This window comes from Argiope bruennichi, chromosome 7 (assembly GCF_947563725.1).
Source record: "Argiope bruennichi chromosome 7, qqArgBrue1.1, whole genome shotgun sequence".
In the NCBI taxonomy this organism is placed as follows: Eukaryota; Metazoa; Arthropoda; class Arachnida; order Araneae; family Araneidae; genus Argiope; species Argiope bruennichi.
The window spans coordinates 24,631,143-24,655,947 of NC_079157.1; the positions used below are offsets into that span (position 1 = coordinate 24,631,143).

Consider the following 24,805-nt stretch of genomic DNA (forward strand, 5'->3'; position numbering starts at 1 on the left):
GAATTCAGAAGAAAACGGGCGAAAGTCAGAATGGGAAAAAGTGCTGTTTTTCCCCTACAACAGCAAGAATAAAGCTAATGATCTTGTTTTCCTATCTCATTAAATGAGAAACAACATAAAATCATCCTCTAATCAAGTGAGGAATAAATGATGCCGCGTAAACATCGTAGATGGAAGTTCTTTCTCGACGGTCGGCTGATTGTTCTCGAATCAGCGAGCCTATAATCTCTAGGCTCAGACTAGATCGAAATTCTGGAGTACTAAGAATCTTATACATAATACTAAGGCTAAAATTCATTTTCTTTACTAATAACAAAGATGATTGTGTGTGCATGTGTATAGGCCATATCGTTTGGGCTAGAGCTATGAAATCTGTATACTTTGAAGTAAGAAAATGCGCACCTTGGATCGATCTTTTGAAATTTTATATTAGAATTTTGATGAATTAAAAATCGAGGAAATTTTTAATTCTTAATTTACAGCAATAATATCAGTGTTGCTCTAAAATTCAAACCATTTTCATAGTGTAAATTTATAGTGAGTAGTGTAAATTTCTTCTAATATTGAAAGCTAAAGAAAAAGAATTATGTGAAATATCTGCACCATTTACAAGAGGGATAAAGATGTTAAGTTAAATATCGTGAAATTTAAGACAGAATAACAGGACATTTACTTTTTTAATAGACCTAGGACCGATCATCATATCATTGCACCGGTCTCAATTAGAAAAGTTAATGGATTTAATGAACGGAGTATATGTAAAAAAATTAAAGTAATACGGCTTTAATATCAAACTACTTGACATAATTATTAGCAAGAAGTTACATCTAAAGGATTTAGATATAATATAAATATAAACAATATTCCCGGCGAATAGTCTGGTCGCTATAAACCGCTAATATATAATATACATAAGAGATAAACAATTTCTCTTGTATAATTCTGCAACATTTCAGCATTTGATTTAGTCCGGATAATTTTACTAAATTTTTATGAAGCACTCACAGTTTTGAATCTTTAATAAAATTTACTGAATTAAAAAACACCTCTGAAATAAAAATATATAATTTATAAGCCAAAAGTGTTCTATGGATTGGGAAATGAAATATAATTGTTTTTAAAATCTAAAAACCGAAAGGAAAATAAAGTTCATTTTTTCAGAAGTTTATCAAATTATTTTCTTCACACATTATCTTTCAAATGAAAAAAATATGTTAATTAGTTCTTGATCTTAAAAATAAGCTGTATTTCTATCTACTTTTTAAATATGGAGTTGTAATAATAATTAATATATATTACAAGAATTCGAATTTTTAAAATTTCGCATGGAACTTCTAGTCTATTGTTTACACATGTTTTCTATTCGATTTGAATTCGAAAAATAGTGAAAGCGGAAGTTGGAGTACTAAAAGGACAGTGAATCAATAAATATTTTACAAAGTCAAAAATCTTTTCAAAGAATTTCTCATATATATATATATATATATATATATATATATATATATATATATATATATATATATATATATATATATATATATATATATATATATATATATATATATATACATATATATATATATATATATATATATATATATATATATATATACATATATATATATATATATATATATATATATATATATATATATATATATATATATATATATATATATATATATATATATATATATATATATATATATATATATATATATACATATATATATATATATATATATATATATATATATGTGTGTGTGTGTGTGTGTGTGTGTGTGTGTGTGTGTGTGTGTGTGTGTGTGTGTGTATGTGTGTGTGTGTGTGTGTGTGTAACGATATTTTAAACTCTAGTTTCAATTCTAATTAATTCAACTGAAGCTTTGTAAAAATGATTGCGTCAGCGGTTCCCACGTGCCGAGTGAAAGGGATAGAGAAACTCTGATGTAAACACATTTTTCTAAAGGATCCCTCTGTTTCCCTAGTCAAGGTCGACACGTGTAAGAAATTCCAATCAGAATCGACACGTGTCAGAAATCTCATGTTATATAAGACCAGAGATATTTAATGTTATTTTCTTCTTGCCTAATCTGTTTATGTGAGCGGACGTGTTTTGTTCCCGCCTTTTTGTAAATAAATTGTGCCTTCTCGGGATGGATTAAAGCAAACATAAAAATGCATAGTCTCTTTCCTGTCATCGAAACTGCCTTCATTGTTGTAAAATAAATGTACGTAACGAAAGTAAATTGAAAAATAATAACATAATAAACAATGATCAAGGACTTTTTTTGAAATTTAAATAAAATTCTTTTTAAAACGCCTTCCTTTTTAATATTCAAATAATTTAAAATTGAGATTATTAACAAGCAGTATGAAAATTAAAGTAATACAAAATAATAACAATATTCATTGAAAAAAATAGATTACCGAATAAAAGCAACTCATAAAGATATACATTTCCTTTTTCATATATAAATTATCAGAAATCAAATCAAATAATTTTTTGAAAAAAAACTATAAAAGTACAAAGGCAATTAAATTATTGAAGAAGAATAATGAAGAACAAAGAAATATATTACCAAATTTAAAACAAAAATCTTTAAAAAAAACTTTATTCTTTTGTGCAAAAATAGCTATAAATTACCTTAGATTATTCAAGAATAAAATCGCGTATATTCAACTGTGAACCGAATGATACGGTTGTCAGTGAATGGTGCCATTACATTACACCAAGTTTATAAAACAGCGACCCGCTTCATTCCAAGCGACGATAATTGGCCGAACCGAACAGCGTATAAACCTCACAAAAACACCCGTGAGTACATTACTAGAGCAAACAAAGAGCGATAGCATCGCCAGGCGTCGTGGCCGGGAATTCTCTATTTTCGGAAATAAACTCTCCCGTGAAGTGTGTACGAACACATTCACTCTTTGCCCACCCCCTCACCTCCCTTCCTCCACCCTCATCATCAAAGCGCATAAAACCAGACCGAGACTAACCTCCCCCATCATTTGTAACACCATCATTGATCCCGACCCCTGTCCCCTGTGATTGTTCGGGGGGTGGAGCATTTCCCCTGAAAGTGTCGCAGGTGGTGGGAGAGGGTCCCCAGCGGAAGTAATGCGATAAGAGGGGAGTGGGACGAGGTGCCCTGTTTGGCCTGCTGATGAGGTTTCTGCAAAAGGAAGGCAGCAGTTGTGGTTCGGATTCCGGTGCGTTTTTGAGAGGGTCTCTCCAAATATGAACAAGTTCCTGTTCTTTCGAGTGAATGGCAGTGCGGGTACTCAGAATGGACCACGAGTGAAATGACTGTAGATAGCAAGATAAGATGTGTCTGCATGTCGTAATTTGTATTCTTTCTCGGATTAACGGTACTTGTATTGCAAATTTTTTCTTTTCACTTTTTCATGAACGAAGCATGAAAAGAAGAACTGCAATTATCGAAAAGTTTAACCAAAAAAAATTTGACAAATCTTCATTTTTTTAGATATTTTTGAATTCGAAAATCCCATTCTTAGGATGACATCTATTTTTGAATGCGATAGTTCCCCAAATGCATTGAATTAGAGATATAAAATTTGATATATGATATTGGGGGAAAGGAAAAGACCAGCATTAATACTTGACATATATTTATTAGGATACAATATATAAGTTAATACAGGGACAAAAAATTAATTAATTAGCATAAAAGCATATAAAAAGATAAATGAATGTCAGTGTGACGCCATACCGTCTCACCATTGAACTCTCGTCTGCCAATTTAGGCACGAAGCAATCATATGATTATCATGACGTAACCAGTGACGAAACATACGAGTAATGTAAAAGTTTGGCATTTAGTAGCATGTAAGTATTTGCATATAATATAATTGTATGAGAACTATTAAATTACAGCTCCCACACTATTAACCTTAAATGTGCAGATTTCTATCAAAATTTGGATAAAATTCACAAAGGCAACGACGTAAAAATTTTGGTATGTTGGTTTTTGATCTGTGTCAAATTTTTGATCCGATTCTTGGAGATGTAGATGTCCAAAGTATATACTTTTTATTATAAAGCACAAAAAGCGCCACATTGCGTCACTTCATGAGAAAGTCCAAAGGGGGGGGCTCATGCTTTTGAACTACCGTGACTTTCGAAGATGCGATACTTTCCTTCTTATACCACCTGATCACCGCTTGAATAGAAAGGGTGCAAGAAAAAAACAAGGGGGGGCATGTTAGATTGCTTTGTACACAAGAAAGCCATGAGGTGAATACTTCCACTTTGACCAGAACTGTACGTTTCTTTCATACTCGTACAGAAATTCCAAAGATTCAAATAACGGATATTGACGCTTTATTCCACATGAAAAGACCATGCACAGGTCACACAACACAGACAAAGCGTACTGAAGAACACAACTTGTAATAAATAACAGGACACAAGAAGAAAATCGGTAATAAACCACCATAATATCTCTCTCTCCTGTTTCTATATATAATCGTCAGTATAATCATTATTACCGATATGATTATTACCATGATGGAGACAGTCTGACTTGTCTCCATCATGGTACAGATATTTCTTAAAAATTACATTTCTGGAATTCAATTATTCCAAACATCAGTGTTTCCGGATAACTTTAACGGAAGTCTCTCTTCCTTTTTCCACCGACAAATAAATTTTCTCAAGAAAAAAAAAGAGTAAAATAGACGGTTTACCGATTATTTTCAAGCTGGGATATTTTAATACAGTGTTTAAGCATGCAGAATCTAAATTGTAGTCATTAAAGTGTTACGCTTGAAACAATTTTTTTTTCTGAAAAAAAAAAAAAAACTTTTCCGCCACATCGATTATACTATTATCCAGACATTCAGCAATTTGGATAATGTCTGGTTCCGAAAAGTTAGACAGTTAGAGTTCTGCTCTCTGTCTGTATATACGGTAACTTGAAACATATTGTATTTATTATATGAATTAAATTTTATGTGATATTTATACTAAATTTAGAGTTTCTATGATATTTTGGGTGAAATTTGGCAAAGATAATTTGAACGAAGCAATAAAAAAAATTTAAAGAATAAATGGATAAAATTTGATACATTTTGGTAGATATATCACCAAAAGTGTATATTTGCAACAAATTTGGAATCAAATCTGTTCACGGTAAGAGGTTTAGTATGCAAAGATTAATGCCCACCTGCATGTATATTAGTATCGATATGAACATCATAACTCAAAAACGTAAAGACATGGAAAAAACAAATTTTGGTATGGAGTCACTTGAACAGAATTTTATGTTTCTTCCATATTGTTATGGAAAAACAAACAAACAAAAAATAGTGGGCACATTGTGAAAAAGTCTATTAGGCTCACAATCGAAGAACGACGTTTTATTCTATATGAAAACGCATTATGTAAACAACAAAACATGTTTACAAAATGTACATAAAATAGCATTGCAATCCACATCAGCTCACAAACAGCATCAAACTGAAAATCGAATAACGATGTTTTATTCAACACGAAAACCCGCTACTTAAACAACAAAACATGTTTACCAAATGTACATAAAATAGCACTTGCAGTAAACATCAGCACACAAATAACAAACTGATAATAAACAACAATAATATCACAAAGCACTCAGACGCAACTCTTATGTGATCAGTATTCTAACTATCCAAACCTTCCGACCCGATTTACTATTGACGACTCTCAGTTTTTTTATAATTTCCGTAAGAGGGCATCAAATGCTCTAAAATAAGCTTTGGATCTTAAATCCTAATGAAACCATTGTCAAGATTCTCGAACAATCTGAATCCTTCATTTTTGCCTGCAATTCGTGAACGTTTATTGCAAAGGTTGGACGGAGGTCACGGCATTCATTAAAAAACCATTATTATTTCTGTAAAACTATATTCCTTACTAGGAGATTTATATCGCGGGGAAACAAAATTACAAGTTCATAACAGTATTTTTGATCTTGTCGGTTGATAGAAAGCGTTGCCAGGTTTTCTTCAGTATAATATATCCGAAAGGATAAAAGGGCAGTAACGAATATGTTGCCATTTACTTTGATCATTGATTCTGAATAGGGGGGGGTTTTCGAATATTTTGAGCGGCTTTAGCCTAGTCCAAGTTCTTAATTTCTTATTACTTTTAATAGAGATAAGAATTGTTTTCCTAAATTCAGGATACATCTAATCTTCCAAAAGAACAAAAAATAAAATGGCACAGTTGCGAGAGCTAATAATTATCCTGGAGTAGTGCGTTGTTTAAATATTGTGAACGAATATTTTATATGTTTGTCTTCTAGATATCAATTTATTTTATTTGATAAAATCATTTTTTTTACTAATTCTGATTTTTATATATATTTCATATATATACTTTATATTATATAAAACATTATTAGATGATTAATAAATAAGATAAAATAAAAGAAAAACCTGTTTTTTTTTAAAGTGCTTACTCAAATTTCTAAAATTACAGAAACATTCTGTTGTTCTTTGCAAATAACTTCATGATGGAAATTGCAGATTTTATATTGAAATTTAAAAGTCTCAAATCTTTTATACGTTCCACTTAGGTTAAGAAAGAAAACACGCACATGCGCAAATAAGCAACTCCCACATAAACAAACCTAGGCTGTAGTGGTGAAATCCTTGGTGATCAGATGGGCGTGGTTTTAATATATAATTTATCTCTCTACTAATCAGCTGTATGTGTTGACTTAGGGTAGCCTTAAATTTTCGTAGTATAATCAAGCATTGTTTAGTTTGTGTAGTCAAGAAATTTGGATTATAGCTTCCGATTCATGAGTCTTCCTCATATTCTGTGAATGGTTATAGAAGATGATAAGTTCCAAATATATGGAAATGGGTTTACACTAGCCCCCTTTGGGGACTAAATACATCATGCCTTGATGTTCATGATTCTATCAAAAACCAACTGTAGTAGTCTCTCCAAATATATTCTCCACTCTTTCTAAATAAGGTATTGTAGCCCTGTTTCTCTACACAAAATTGTGGACTTTTTTTAGACCGAGAATGCAACAAGTGCTCATATTTTTATTTTCAGTGCACCGTATTTAAAGTTTTGTACTTTATAACTCACTAAAAAATTTATTCACTGAAAAATAATTATTATTAATTATTATCACCAATTAATACATATATATTGGTTTGATAATGATGTAAATACATATGTATCAGTCAGTATACATATGTACTGGTATAATAATGATTTCTTTAAAGTATATTAAAGAAATCAGTACAGATGTATTAATTGGTGGTGTTTGATGTGAATCTAATGAGCAATATGCAGCGAATTTTGCTTTCGGCGATTTATCGCTGCATGGGCTTAATACACAAGCATTAAAAAACAGATATGAATTTTAAAATTAAAATTTGATATTGGTAAATTGATATTGATATTGATAAATTGATATATAATATTGATTGATTGATATTGATAAATTGATATATAATATTGATTGATATTGATAAATATTGATTGATATTGATAAATTGATATATAATTGAAATTGATATTGATAAATTGATATATAATATTGATTGATTGATATTGATAAATTGATATATAATTGAAATTGATATTGATAAATTGATATATAATATTGATTGATTGATATTGATAAATTGATATATAATATTGATTGATTGATATTGATAAATTGATATATAATATTAATTGATTGATATTGATAAATTGATATATAATATTGATTGATTGATATTGATAAATTGATATTTCAATATCAAAATTAAATTTTGATATTGAACTACAATTTTAATCATGAGATCTCACACCAATTATTATTCATTTAAGTAACTCCGGTTTTGAGTTGAGTTTGTGAAATAACAGGTGGCAACACCTTGACTGATTTCGTTTCAAATTCGAGATATATCTGCATATTAGATACTTAACACCAGCACCGAATTTTATATATTTTACTCTTTACGTTTTGTTGTTATCGAGTTCGCATATATTCGGACAGACGGACTTTCCCAGAATGGATAATCTTCAAAATTCGATACAAATCTACGAATTTGGTGTAAAGACCTTACACCAAATTACATCCGTTCAGCTCAAAGCATTTTTGAGTTGTTTCTTTCAAAGACAGAAAACCAGATATCATCCCGGAAATTTATTTTTCGAAATCCTAGACATCTGGAAAGGGGATATTCGTGAAAATCAAGAGTTTAAATTTATTGACATTTATAATAATTATTTTTGTATTAAGAATATGAGAGAAAGTAAAAATAGTAATTTTCCTGGTAACGTCGATTAATTGTGATTTCATAATGGCATTAAAAATCTAAATGTCTGGACAATCTTTTTCGAATCGCACTTTGTGTATTGCCTATTGCATTCATTTTCTGATTTCACTCGTAAACTGCTCCAATACACAAAATAATTTTTTTTAACAATACATGATAATTGAATAAAATCTCGACATTAAATATTTGATGAAATTATAAAAAAGGATCTGAATTTCATTATATGATTTTCAACAGAAATAAAATTTATTGTTGAAAATAATGAAAAGAATTAATGTGGTATCATTAAGAAGAAAAGTTTTTCAATTTTAAATCGATGAAATAATAAATTTCATGCATATAATATTTTCGAAAATTATCCCGAAATATTTCCAAAATATAAAAAAGTAAGAAAATGATGATTAATATTTAATTAATTGAAATTTTTAAAAATCTTTTTAACATTCATACTATCATTCTCCAGACGATATTTATGTCAATTTTGATGTATGTAGACTAAATGATACCGACTATGATTTGTATGCCGAGATACATACAAATACCTGCTTTTTATAAATAAAGGTATCTTATATAAATCTATATGATATATAAATTATCGGATTTATACAGGTCCAGACTGATTCTAGGTTATTAGTCAATGTACAATTTAAAAAAACCCAAGAAACAAATTTATTCAAATAGAAAGTAATTAGATATGACAGAGTACGATAAAGAATCAAAACCCCTGGGAAACTAGTGGGGGTGGTCACTTCAAAACTTTTTCTCATAGAGGCGTTATCAATCCCCTTCCCCGCATAAAGTTGTGGGCCATGAATATGGCCGCAAATGCCCTGCATGGCCCTGGCGAATGATAGTTACAAAATATTTCTCTATGGCATAAATTTAGCAATTTTTTGCAATCTGTAATATGATCCTTGGCGATATTTTTGGCGGTTCATTTCCAGCATTTGCCAGTAAACACTTGAAAACCGAATTTATGTTTTAGACGCCAATTAAAACCAAAATTTGGCACATAACTACAAATGAATCACAAAATATAAACCAAATTTCGTATATGTAAACCATTGCGTTTTTCAGTTCAGTTTACATGTTCGTAAAAGTACAGGAGAACGTCACCCACTAGCCGGTTTTTGTTCCAAATTTGATAATCATCTACACATAAAATTATTAATCTGTATTCCAAATTTTACATATCTAGCGCGTTTCGTTTAGAATTATCATACTAACTTACATTCGGTCAGTCGGACAAACAGACATTTTTTTAATGGATTTCGCTCAAAATTTATTAAAAAAAAAATCTACAAATTTAGTGTAAAGACCACATACCAAATTTCATCAGCTTCATCCAAAATGTGTTTCAGTTATCTTTGTGATAGACGGACAGATATAATGCTGAAAATTTATTTTTCGAATCCAGGGTCTAAACCGTAAAGATTCGTCGTCTATTCGAATTTTTTGACTACTACATTATTTTCTTTGTACTGGAACTCAATTTGAGGCAATTTAGCCTGAATTTCATCCGCAGAGTTGTAAGAAAATTACATCAAATGAATCAGATTAAAATGTTTGAACTTTAAATGACTCTAACGAGACATATTTAACCTCCGAAAATGACACTGAAATGATTGCTAAATTAATGCCAAATATTATAATACTTCACAGTTCTTTGTCACTGGGAAACTAGCGAACCGGAGCAGGTGTTTGTAGCAGCTGCTCGATTCCGTACGAACGCCAATTTGTGTTAATCTGTTTATCGGCAATTGTAACGAACTATTTCCGAAATAGTTCAACGAAGTATGCCTTTATCTGTCAGATATAAAATAGACCAGTTAAACTAGATCATCTTTATAATTTCTATATGATTATTGCAACTTTAAATGATGAAAGATCCTTATTTACATTATTTATATTTGTACTTCACTATATTAAGTACGGATTACCATTTTAACCACTTAGCAATTTTATTTTTTTTACTATTTAATAAGATGGCACCTTCTATTTTGGGAATATTATCTTATTTTGATTCAGATACAAATCCATTGAATACTTGACTTATCTATGTCTTCGAAGTAATTTTAATATTGAATTATAATCTATATGAATGTTTTATTTTTTTGCCTACTAGTATCAAAATTCGATAAATCGATGTACACATGGCATAACAGTTAAGAGGTTAATAAGATTTTGTGATTCATTTTATTATAGGAATAAGATTCAAGGACATGTTACAAAATTGAATTCATATTATTATATATGTTGCGATATTTTAGATTATTTTTCTATAATATATTAAAATTTAAAAAAAAAAAAGTTTTGGAGCTTGACCGATTTTGAGATGAAATAACAACTATGATGTCATAGTTCTACGTCAACCTTACAAAAAGGCATCTACTGTCAAAGAAGCATACGTAATAATAAAGCAATACTATTAAAAGCAGGTCAACCTTTTAAAAACGCATCTGCTTTTCAAAGAAATATGCATAATAATAATGCAATACTGGTAAAAGCAGGTAAAAATATATAAGCGATTAAAAGATGGTGATGAAAATTGCCATTTACGTTTTATTCATTGTCTACGCGTTTTCGAGCTTCAAAACCCCCTAACCAAAACAACATCATGTTCTCACATGATAATAATTATTTCTTTGCAATAATTTACTTATATTCTCTCTGTTTGCGGAAATTTGAAAGGATGTCACATTTTGAAATTGATTTTATTTCGAGGGAAAGTCTCTTAGTAATGATATATCATAACATATAATTCTAGAACTTTCCTCAAACTGATTGCGATTAAATTTATGATTCGAATTTATACTTTTACAATTTTTGATTTGCTATTTTAACGACACAGGTATATTATCATTTACTTGTCATGGTGTGAAGATTAATTTAACACTGAGATGAATAGAAATGATTTACGATCAAGTTTTATACAACGAGAAGAATGGTGGAATGATTGATGTACTAAAAAGAAATTTCTATTTCGTTATGGACGAAATCTGTCTAATGGATATGAAATAAAAAAGTATTACAGGCTCAATAAGTTATGACAATCACCTTTATTTTACACAAAAATCTGAACAAACATAAACAAAACTTAATAAAAATGTACGCAAAATCTAAAAAATCAGACAGCAAATCGTTGTTAAACAACCATATGAGCACAAAGCACTCATAGCGAATTCGCTGCACTACAGAAAGAGTCTCCTCTCAACAACTTCTTTTTTTCAACTCAATTCACACTACTGTTATAGATCCTTTGACAGGAAACTGAATGTTCTAGAAAGAAGGTTGGAATTCATGTCTTAACGAAGATATCACTAAAATTCTCGAATATTCGAAGACTTTTAGTTTTGTCGCCAAGTCTTTAAATGCTGGTAAATTTGTCGCCAAGGACGGGCATTATTTACTTTGCATTCGTTAGACTTATCCTTAAATCTCTCTTCCTGACTACGATATTTGCTACGTTGGGAAGCAATATTACATATTCCCAACAATATTATATCTTTCAGAAGAATTTGTAGTACTATCTTTTCCTTTGTCACATCTGCATAAATCAGCGGAAGTTTCTAATCTCATCTTTTTGTATATTAATATACTAGCCGCCTTTGGCGACCAGCCGGTTCGCCAATCTTAATGTTCGTTAAAATGTTAATAATTAAATATTTTATGCAATTTCTACTTTAATAGCTTCTTCATCAAAATATTTTAAAACTTCAAATTTTGATTATCATATAATTCATTCATAATATTATAAAGGCCTTCAGTCATAACGTAATATGTATCTCTCTCATTTTCTGTTAGCACCCGTAGAATTTATGCTTTAAATTAAAGTGGAAATGATTCATCTTCAATTAATATAATAATATTTTTTACTGAAACAAAGCATTTTTTTATAATCTGATTACTGAAAATAGAGTCACTCAGCGTTTAAACTTTATGGGCACTAAAGAATATCTTTTTAAATTTATGTAATATCTCAAGAGTTGGTCAACAAAATTTTCTTAGATTCATTATGAGCAGATCGATTCATTAACAATGTTTAAATTTAAATGCATCAAACACTAAGAAAATAAAACGAATCGTTTAAAATAAACGGTTGAAAACAGGTTTTAAAAAAACTACTTAAAAAACGATGTACTTAAAACTATAAGCATATACAAAAAATATATAACTAACATAAATACAATTTACTTACAAAAGCATGCAACTAACCCAAAAATAATTTAAATCATCCATTGATAACGTTGTCATGGCAACAATCAGAACAGAATGCGCATGCGTGAATTTTCTTCGCCGGTTACGTAACGCAAATACGTAATTTTTTCTACGCCAGTTGGGGTAACGCTATGCGGATTAGAAATTTTTAATTTCCTTTATTCTGTTTTATTTTAATTCAAAAGTACTTCAGAATGAATCTGAAAGATTGATTCATTAACAATGTTTAATTTTAAATGCATCAAACATTAAGAAAATAAACAGAACCGATTGAAATAATCCGCCGAAAAATTTTAACCCTAGCCTCATTACTGTTGGGAGAAAAAAAAAACTGAAGCCTTTCTCGTTTGGCGCTGGGGATAATGGAAGATTTTTTTGGCGGAAAAGTTGGCGGAGGGGAAAATAGAAGATTTTTTTGGCGGGAAAGTTAGTTTTTAATTAATAATTAAAATTCTAATTAAAAATTCGAAAAAAGAAACCCCAGGTGCACATTCCCAACCTCCAAGGTATACATGTACCAAATTTGGTAGCTGTATGTCAAACGGTCTGGCCTGTAGAGCGCCAACACACACACACACACACACACATTGAGCTTTATTATAAGTATAGATATAGATGATATGACGGTTTTTTTGATTTGTAGTATAATGAAGAAAAGTGGAAGATTGAAGTAAAGATTTTAGGTGTCTAATTTTTTACAGATTCAATCAAAAATTTGTTATCTATAAATTTTGCAATATAAACCGCTTTACAAATTTCAGTTGTCTAATTCATAGCGTTTCTGATTTATAGAGTTTGCATATGCTTTAATATGCAGACCGATAAGTAATTAACCTTTTGAGGGACATAATCCCAAAATTTGATGCCGTTACAGAATTTCAATAATAAAACTGAAGGTGAAATGCATCTATCAAGTTTTGCAAACTTTTATAAGCTATTGAATTCATATGGATATGGACAGACGAATAGAAGACTTTCTTTTCGCAGAATTTTGACAAAATATGATAGAAATCCACAATTTTAGCGTAAAAATCACGAACAAAATTTTAGCCCTTTGATTGCTGTGTTTTTTATATATCATATTCAAAAACCAGTTGACAATCAGATATAATTTCAAAAATGATTTTTTTTCAGATTTTGAAGGATCTGAAACGTGGAAATGCATCAAAATTTCGAGGCTGATTTTTTTTTTTTTTTTTTTTTTTGACGACTACAACTTTTTGTCTATTGAATATTTCATCGACAAGAGAAAATAAAAGTCTAGTTTATTTGGAAAAAAAAATCTCTTCAAATATGTGGGGAGCAGTGCATGCTTACGAAAATTTTTTTAAAAAAAATAATAAAGAGTAATGGAGGAATAGTATAGTTTAGAAATATACAATATTTTTCTGATTTTTTAAAATTGAAAATTACTTATCATTTTGCCTAAATATTTATTTTAGACTTAATCAGTAAAAAAAATCGCTCTCTCTTTATAAAAATGATTAAATATTATCGTGTACACAGATGCAATTAATACTAAATAGTATATATTAAAAAAAAATAAAGCAGCTCTTGGTAGCTTATTTATCAACATATACTGTTTGATTTCTTTCACAATTATTCTCTTCAAAAGGTTGTCAAAATGATAGATTGAAGATCAAATTGTAAAACAGTTTAATAATCTAGAATATTGGAAATGGTCATTGACATTGATCTGATTGAAAGAATCGGCACCAATATGATAAATATTATATAGAAAATTATTGATCTGTCTTTATTTATTGTAATCAACGATTGATTATTATCATTATGTATAATTTATGCATATTTTGGGGTAAATATAATGAATCGGTAATTATTCATAATCACCAATATTTTTAGTGGAAATTATTCATAATCACCAATATTTTTAGTGGAAATTATTCATAATCACCAATATTTTTAGTGGAAATTATGAATAATCACCAATATTTTTTACTGGAAATTATAAATAATCACTAATATTTTTAGTGGAAATTATTCAAAATCACCAATATTTTATTGGAAATTGGGAATAATCACCAATATTTTTAGTGAAAATTATTCATAATCACCAATATTTTTAGTGGAAATTATTCATAATCACCAATATTTTTAGTGGAAATTATTCATAATCACCAATATTTTATTGAAAATTGGGAATAATCACCAATATTTTTAGAGGAAATTATAAATAATCACCATTATTTTATTGATAATTGGGAATAATCACCAATATTTTTAGAGGAAATTATAAATAATCACCAATATTTTTAGTGGAAATTATGAATAATCGCCAATATTTTTAGTGGAAATTATGAATAATCACCGGTATTTCTACATAATCACTAGATTTTCGCCAGAACATATATTATATTTATTATTTTCTAGCTTGTTTTATTATATATTTTGTTTTAATGATAAAATATATAATTTTAGAATATGATGAGAATAGACAGAGAATTTGAATATTCTTTTCGGTTATATTGAATGATTGATATACAGGACCCCATAGTTGATATAACGTCAGAACTCAGATTCAACTTTTAGCATTACTTCAGAGTTTTTTTCTCTTACAATTTCATACGAAATAAATGGAAGTAAATGAATCTGGCTTTTAAATTAACGAAACGGAATCTTTGAATTCACCAACCTGAGTCGGGACTAATCTAAGTTTACCATTGACATTAGCCATGGTAACCGCTTGCATGAAGCTGTTCAAAAATATTGCAACTCTAAATTGCCTATGTATACTGAAACCAGATGATCATGGACAAATCTTGAACTTTTTATCACTTATATAATGTTAGTATATCTTGTCAATCATGTAATGGTAATATATCTTGTCACTCACGTAATGTCTAGTCTGTCAACGGTTTTCCAGAAGTGTGGAATAGAGTTTCCAGAAGTATGGAATAGAATTTCCAGAATGTTTTCCTAGAAGTATGGAATAGAGTTTCCAAAAATATGGAATGAAGTTTCCAGAAGTATGGAATGGAATTTCCAGAACGGTTTTTCTAGAAGCATGTAATAGAGTTTCCAAAAATATGGAATGGAGTTTCCAGAACGGTTTTTCAGAAATATGAAATGAAGTTTCCAGAAGTATGGAATGGAGTTTCCAGAAAGGTTTTTCAGAAATATGAAATGAAGTTTCCAGAATAGTTTTCTAAAACGAGTGTACATGATGCCTGTCAAGGCACTTTCCGTCATTGGGAATGAATAGAGGGAATTTATAGAAAAAGGAATAACAATTAGGTCCTTTTTCATCGAAATATCAAATTGAAAGCGTTTTAAAAATAATACGTTTCTTTATTATAGAAGGTTTTTTCTTAAATGACAGTAATATTATGTAAAGAAGCTTTTTTTTGTCTTTGAAGTTTTATTTTATAAACTGAATAAAAAGCTTTTGTTATGTGAAGATTTACATAATTTTTTTACTAAAGCTTTTTCCTGTCGACTTACTATTTTGTAACGATTAATATCAATAAACATGGAATTCTCTTTTCAAATATAGAGTGATTTTTATTATCTGCTTTTGAAATTCATACCCAACCAATGCCCGATATTGCTTCAGTTCCCAAGATTCCAGACATTTTCCAGTATATATATAAAGGTTCATAAAAGGAATCCGAATTATTTAATCGAAAAAGCTATTTTATCTCATATGAAACTAGAAATTCCGAAGACTATTTTCTCATTTCTGTCACAGAAATCTTGTTCAAGACAGAAGTAACGATTTTGAAAATCGAAAGCTACAGAGAACAATATTAATGTCGCAACATTTAATGTGAAAGAAGATTTATCGAATAAGAGAAGTATCGTGGATCAAAATTGAAGAGGTTAAATGATTTGAGAAAAGTGAAAGAAAGGCAGTGCAAAGTTTCTAAGAAATATAAACTATAGATGTTGAAACTGTTCGCGGAGATCATAAATGTGGTACCATAAATTAATTCAAAAACTATGTTTAAATGTTTACATTTCAAATATCCCCGTCAATGATTAATCATTAAACAAATCTTCATTACAAAAAATAATTTCACAAAAATTATATCGTCTGCTCTTTCAGTTTTTATTTATCTTTATTTTATTTTATTTATTTTGAATTGATGAATATTAGGATTTTGTTTCTTTCTAGATTTAAAAGACGCAAGTAAGAGAAAGCTTTAAAAAATGTCGGTCCCATATAGATTTACGATTAAAATAAAATTTAATGCGTAATACCGAGTTACACCACAGGAGTCTTTAAGTGACGTCATAATAACATGATATACGTAGGTGCGCATCCCATCTAAAATATAACTATTTAGTGCCTTAACCTATGTAACGAAATATTTTTTTTTCTGCATCGCAAGGTATTATTCGATTGTATTAGGTCGACGCATTTGATGATTATTATGTGATTATATTAAAAAATTAAAATTCCGTTAAAAAAGAATGGGAATAAGTAACCTTTAAAAATTTCAATAATTATTATCAAAATTTCCAACAAGGAAAAAAATGTGATTTAACTTTTTAATGATTGATTTATAAGATAATTATACATATTTCTTTCATAATATAATAAGTTTGTTTTCGTGATAAAACTGTTGTAAAATGAAACTGAATTTTATTATGATGATATTGTTAACAAAGATTGCATTTCTGATGAATATGTTACAAATTAACCTTATATTGAATTTTGAAAAGAAAGTATAAATATTTTTTTGTAATGAATTAAAAATTTTAAAAATTATAATTATTATTTCTCGCATTAAAGCACAAATAAATATATATATAATCAATTTTTTTTCTAGTTTGATATTAAATGATATGCCCTTTAAAAATTATCTTTTTAGCGTACATTGAACTAAAAGCGAAAAAACTTAAAAGTTACGCATATATTAATTAGAATTATTTATTATTTAGGAAAAGAATTCCGAATTTGTGAATATAAATTTCCGCAAAAATAACATTTCAGTTGAAGGGATGATGATTTTACAAGAAAAAAAGATATTTCAATTGGAAAAAAAAATGTTACTGCGCACTAAAGGTTACGAACATGACCGTTGCCATTCCCGATAATATAATCTCGATAGCGAATCTCAATCCTAAAGATGAAACCAAAAAATTATCTATTTAGTACAAATATATTTAAATATAAAATGAAACTTATGAATGCAGAATTTATAACTAGTAGAGAACATTAAAATTTTTTTTTATAAATGCGTAAATGTTTGTCTATTAGTATATTTTTTATGCTTATTTTATTGATAATTTCACCAAAAAAATGATATTGCGTCATGCGTTGTGTTACGAAAAATATTTAAAGAAAATAGTTTGAGAGAAAGATAAATTAAGTTGTGTATTTATTTATTTTATTGGTTATCGTTTTATCATTTTCGCGTTATTTTCATATTTCATTTTCATATATTCAATCGTTTGCTTATCTGAATTGCCATTTCCCATTATAGTTATTTACAGCAATATATGTATTATTAAATATTTGGGATTTGTTTTCGACTAAAATAATATATTGTCGAGCCACCTGCTTTTGTGTTTGAAAACGGAAATTAAATTCATAATATATTTTTTCCGTTTAGTTAAAATTTAAAAAAAAATATATGGCTTGCAACATAAGATGCTATTTTTGGAGAACTGCCAGAAAATCGCAATTCGATTCGAAACCGAAAAATCTCACCGTTTCGCATCAAAGGAACAGAAAATTCATCTTTTTCTGTTCTTAAAAGACGATTTTGCTTCACTTTGAGCGGTTGTCAATAAATAAATTTGCAGACATTTAAAATATATATATAAAAAAAGAGGTTCCGATTGGAGGCAAATTTGTATAGCAACTTACCTTCCCTTTTCACATTCCCTAAATTTCGGTGCAACACGTTCGAAAAATCTATCAGGTGTGCGCTTTTGGCCAACCCCACAAACACGAAGAGTAGGACATTGAGTAAGCAGCTCATGGTCAGGCGAGGGAATAATTTTCCGGATCAGAGGAAAACTGGAGAAAATCCGGAGCAGAGCGGCTTCGCAGATGTCTGGGAGATAAGCTATTGCCGAAGATGATATCTAATAGAAAGGATTCGGTAGGCTGCGCACAGGTGCATAAGGAGAGGGGTGTGGGCGTTAACCAGACATGCGCGCGCAATGTGCGTCACGCACGCCCATTGACCAATCGGGAGAGGGTGGATGCCGTGCTTTTTGTCCGACTGGGGTGTTTTTTTTTTCATTGCTAGCTATTTTTTCACTATCAACTCCTTCACATTTTTATTGGTTTCAGATAAAATTAAGTCTGTTGTGGGGTTGGGGAGTTATTGCAGCAAGTGGTATCTATTTTAAGAATTTCTACAGTTTAGTTCTTTTTTTTTTCTAAACAACCTTCTGAAATTGAAACACATAATCTTCTAATGGTTAGGTTTTTTTGGATTGCTATGTCTATATTAGGAACCGGAGAAATATTTGCAAATATTTGCTTGAATGAACTTTTCACTGCGGTGGCGGTATTTACTTAAAGCATTAGGAAATTACTCAAGAGATAGTTCTTCTCCTACTTATACATTGCTTTTATATTAATGACGCACAAATCGACGTAAAAAGGAAGAATATTTAAACTTAATTTTTGTTTAAAACAATGCATGTTTTCATCAGCATGATGCATCTATTTTATGATGTCTGTTTTTAGATTTTTTTGCTGTTTAATTTATTTTCTCTTAGATAAATCCCCCAGAAATTGAAATTTAAAATTTTCTGATAGTTTCCGAACATTATTAAAATAAGCTTAATCAGGGGATTTTAACTTCAATGGAGTTTTCTATCTGAAAATCGAATAGAACCGAAACATTAGAACGTCATCAAAAACTATGGTTCCCATTTTAATTATTATTTTTATTGCATTGATGTGCGAGATACTGTCCAGAGCAACATAAATATAGAGACATGAAAACAAAGTCTGTTCCAAGGACATAAAGTTCCTCTTTAGGTTTCTTCATATGGATATACAAATAAAAAATATCTGAAAACGACTTCAGATTTTATATTCCTTAAATACAAAATCCCCCAATAGTTATTAAATTCTATTGATTTATCATTTATTGATCTGATTTTATTATTTTATTTGTATTCATGGCTTTGTGCTAAGTAGTGTGGTACATTAGTAAATATTTCGTGCTCCTTTTTTCTGGTGGATTGGAAACAAAATTTGACAGAGAATTACTTCAATAACACGGTAGCAAATCAATTTTTTAAAATCTAAATTGTTCTGTTTTTTTTTTTTTTTTTGAATTATCATATTTACATACATTAGAATGTACAGACCAGAAATGTATAAACCTTTGATGGTTTTGATTCTAAATTTAATCAAATTGTGCCCATTTGATACTAAAGCTGCTTACCAAATTATATTTATCCATAGCATTTTGCATTGTCTTGTGTTATATGCATGCGAAAATATAGATTAGCAGATGGGCAACAGCTGGATACAGTTGGTCTAAAATTTGAGAAAAATATAGACTTTAAATGCTGCCAAATTGATCTAAGTAAATCCGTTTTTGAGCCATCTCGTTTGGATGTATTCGAGATTACAGAAAGACAGACGGTCAATTCCTTGATGGATCTGGTTTAAAATTTGATACAAATTTAGGCTTTAGATGCTAAATCTATGTACCAAATTTTATTAATCTAACTTAAGGGATTTTCCAACCCTTTTCCTTGTACTCGAATATACAGATAGACAGACTTCCTTTGAATAAAAAAAAATTATTTTCCTTTCAAGAAATGCAAAATGTTCTTCATGAAAATTACAAATGTGGCATAAGGAAACATGCCAAATTTCATTCCCTTCCTTCGATCGAACTTCTTTTGAAAGAATGCGGGTCAACAAATTTTAAAAGCAGTTACATTTCGATGTATTTCTTACTTTGAATTTGCTTGTACTTTGAAAAGGCTGGATTGAATTCAAGTATTTCGTGCATGCGTGGTGGAGAACATGAGAGGCCTATTTTCAATTAATGTTTAAATTTGATGCTTCTAGAAATATTTTAACCGATGAAATGTGCCCATTTTAATGTGGAATATATGAGAAGATCCTAAAAGATTGTTTAATCATCAAAAAGAAAATTTTTGAAAAAAAAATATAAGGAGATGATTTCATTTCTAGACTAATATTGTTTTAAAATTTTATCATTATTGGGTTTGCTTCTGTAATATATAAACTTTTGAAAAAGAAAAAGAAAACTTTTGCGGTTTTGATTATTGATGATATTGAAATGATTTTTATTAAAGTAATTCTAACTGGGACAATATAATTTTTTTTGTAACTTGATGAAGATGATTATTATTTTTTTTTACATTTCATGCAATAGCTTATGAAAAACTGAAAATTAAAGAAAAGAAGTTCGGAATATATATAACTAGGTGCCACAACAATGTTTATATGTTCATTAACATATAACATGTCTATATTAGGTAGATAATTTGCAGATTAACAGATATTCCCGTTCAAGTGAAAAATTATCTATATTTTCGTCACTATTTCAAATTGTAATTCAATTTGTTCAAATTCAAATTGTTTAAATAACGCAACAAATTATACTAATGTATTTCAAATTATTTACATCAAAAGGATTATCTATACGTTGAAGTGCTGAATCATTAATTTTCCGTACTTTACATTTACTTAATGTACATATTAATGCCTCTCGATTCATCTAAATTTAAAAATAAATCTCTCTAATTAACTTTTTTTGTTTTGCTTTTTCTCATTTGTTAATTCGTCCCAATGAAAGAGACAAAGTAGGTAAAGAATTAAATACATTTTATAAAACAGTCAATCCATAGATAAAATTACCGTAGAATGTATTAGAATTCCATTAATAAAAGTAAAGCAAAAGTATTTTTCACTCAGCAAGCGTAAAGGTAAAGATAGATAAATTTTTTATCATCTAAGTTATATTTTCCGAATTTCATTCAATTTTTAGACGAGAACAATGAAATATTGCATGTTGAAATTACCATAGACATTCCTCTTATTGCTATAGTACAATTCAGCCCATATTGCACATTTAGATACTAAATAACAAGAAAATAAAATACAAATATGTTTGTTACAATATTTATATTATTTGGAAAGTTTTAACTTTTTTAAGCTAGTGCCATATTATTATATCTGCTGGTAAGAGTTAAAAACTTTATCGTTTTCATTTTAAACATATTTGATGAAATTAATTATCGTTTGTCATTATTTCTCTTTCCGTTAAAAAAAAGAGAGAATAATTTTTTTTTGAAGCGAATTAAAAATTTATCGTTTGGTTTTTCAAATATACTGTGGGAAAACATCGTCTGCTTTGCTTCATTAATATCGGAATAAAGTTTTTGTTTGTTGCACATTAGAATATTGTAGTTACATGTATTGGTTGAAATAGAAGCGAATTTATCTTCAGTTTTTTTAACATATTTGTGTTAAAGATATAATCTTTGTCTTTTTTTATATAATGTTTAATATAGATATAATTGTTGTCAATATACTTTAAATGCTTTGATAGATATAAGATTAGAGGGTCGCTAAATTAACAAAATTTCGGATCAAAAAGGTTTATTTAAAAAATGCATTTAATTAACAACTTTAAACTTTATTGCAAAAACTATTCAAAATTATACATAAAATTATTCTATATGTAATCAATATTAAAAAATACAATTTAAAATCTGAGCAGCAACCTATTTTACGCCTTGGCAAGGTGATTGGCCACTTTAAAAATTATTTTTATGGTATGCATTTTCTTTGGATAATAAGTCATATTTCCTATAGTTAATTATATAAAAAAAGAAATATACTATCCAAAAAAGAAATAAGTATCCAAAAACAAATAATGATCAGTAAAGAGATTCTTGCTTTTATGTATATTGTCATGGAAAAAATTCCATTTCAGAAAATAATTTTGTTAACGTTAAAAAGTAAAATCAAATCAAATTAAAGAAACCTCATATTCCCTGTTTCAAGTTAAAGATTATAATATAATATATTCAAAAGAATCAAAGCAGACGCAGCGTTTGGAATTTCTAAAAGTAATAAACATCTCTTGCCCCCCTCCAGTCTGCTGAACTTGAAACAAGATTTATGCAGATACATCTTCGAATATATCTAGTCATATAGAAAATGAATATGAGATATATGCTTATAGTGATATTGCAATATCTTGTACTAAGAAAAGAAATGCCATTTTGATTCTTTACTGGTAATAGATCTGGTGAATATGGCGGCCATAGAGATAAGTTCACATCCTCAATGGCACCTCAAATTACAGTTCAGATACGGTTTCTTAGTATTTCTATTCCAAAAAAGTTTATATCTCTGAGTTCCATGTTATGCAATTGAATCCAATCATCTTTCTGATGATTGGATTTTATATTCGGGATCCTATAATAATATTTATAATATTATTTGATTTTGTTGCATGAAAAGATATATAGAAACTAAAACTTTGTGTTTTTAGGAAATATTGCCATTTATATGTTAATAAATGTGGTAAGATTTAGATTTTAGTTAATATCGATGTAATAATACAATTCTTTATATAATAATTTTTTTTTTTTGTAATTTTGGATGTCCAAATTGCGTGAAACATATAGTTTTATCGACACAAAAGAATTTTAACAATCCAAAAAAGAAAACGGTTAGATAACAATTAGCGTCAACAATTTATTTCAAAGGTCATTTATATCGAAAAGCAGAATCCAATTTCGATACTTGGGCGCTAGCGACCTAAGCATCACAATTGATCTAGTTGGCAACTAAAAAAAAGTTTGTGATAGTTTTCTTACTATGTATCGCATCACGATATAGAGTTGCCAACAGAAAGACCAAGTAACTAAAATCATATAAAAAAATCATATGGGTGCGGTTGTTTTCTTTAAATCAAATAATTTCTAAGAAATAGTTAACGTAAGTTGATATCTGAAGTTCCTTTTAAAATGTAATAATTTTTAATAAGAATATTGCAAAAGTTCTTGTATTACACAAAACTCAAACTACAAAGTAACTTTGATGTTAAAGAAATTTTCTTTAACTTATGGATATAGGAGACAATAAAGGATTAAAAAGAAATGTTGCAAAACAATAATCATTGAAGAATATTTACTTGGATGAACTTTTTAATTTAAAATGAAGATAAATATAGTTATAGATTGCATTACTACTCGATTATTGTTGCCACCTTTGGCGATTAGTGAAGTCATTGAGATTAATTGCAGCTAAAAGCATCAGTTCAAGTTTATCAGTTCAATAATACTTTCTCAATGAAATACTTTTATATTTTATATTTTGATAGACATATAAATAGTTTATTATTTTAAAAGATATATACCTTTCTGCCCATTTAAAATTCTTGTATCATATTGTACTATACATTCCAAACGTTTTTGTCAACATCTTTAAGAATATCAACAAGAATAGGTGACAACAAAAATAAGTGATATTTTTAAAAAATTCAATCAATGATATTAAAAATGCTCTTAAAATAGCAGCACGAATAACGCAGAATCAACAATATGAAGAGTATGCTTAAAATAGTAACGCACGCACGCACACACACACACACACACACACACACACACACACACACACACACACACACACACACACACACACACACACACACACACACACACACACACACACACACGTGCGAGAGAGCCAGAGAGAGAGAGAGAGAGACATGCAGACATTTATTAAAATTTGCCACCTTTGAAGACTATTTGATTATTTGTTATTAATGGCTTACTTGCTATATAATGAAACCATTTCAAAATGGCAAAATCAGCTGAATCTTTCTGATATTGATTATCTAAAATGAAAGGAATAAAAAAAGACTATTATGAAAAAATAATAGAAACATTGAAAATGATTTGAATTTTATAAATAATGAAGTATATTGTTGTAAAATAAATTTAAACTATTTTTAAAACTTAATTAAAAAGGAAAATAAAAATCTGGAAAAAAATTGGCATCAGTGAAAAGATATCTATATTTCTAATTTTAAGGTCATGTAATATTCTATTCTGGGTCTTTATATTTTTTGTAGCTATAGGAAAAAAACATTATCATCATAAAACTTTTAGAAATCCGATTATGATTTCAAAATACAACATTAATTATATAGACGATGGAAATTCATCGAAACATTTGAATTTTTTGAAAGGGAAGAACGAATAAATCTGTTGTGGAATGTTGGGTCTCGGAATGTTAAGCAGTTGATAAATGGTAAACAAAGAACCATTAACCCTTTCTAGGCCCGTGATACCGTTT

At 28.8% G+C, this 24,805-nt stretch overlaps 1 protein-coding gene across 2 annotated transcripts in view; it reads right to left on the reverse strand.

Moving 5' to 3' along the window:
• The window catches only part of LOC129975136 (IDLSRF-like peptide), a 225,037-nt gene extending 206,429 nt beyond the window's left edge, over window positions 1-18,608 (reverse strand). The window contains exon 1 of one of the 2 annotated variants that reach the window (XM_056088088.1): window positions 18,353-18,608. In XM_056088088.1, coding sequence (XP_055944063.1) covers window positions 18,353-18,467 — 115 coding nt within the window. In that variant the 5' untranslated portion in view covers window positions 18,468-18,608. The remainder of the gene's footprint in view (window positions 1-18,352) is intronic. The other variant, XM_056088087.1, reaches the window with a different exon arrangement.
• Between the last annotated feature and the right edge of the window lie 6,197 nt (window positions 18,609-24,805).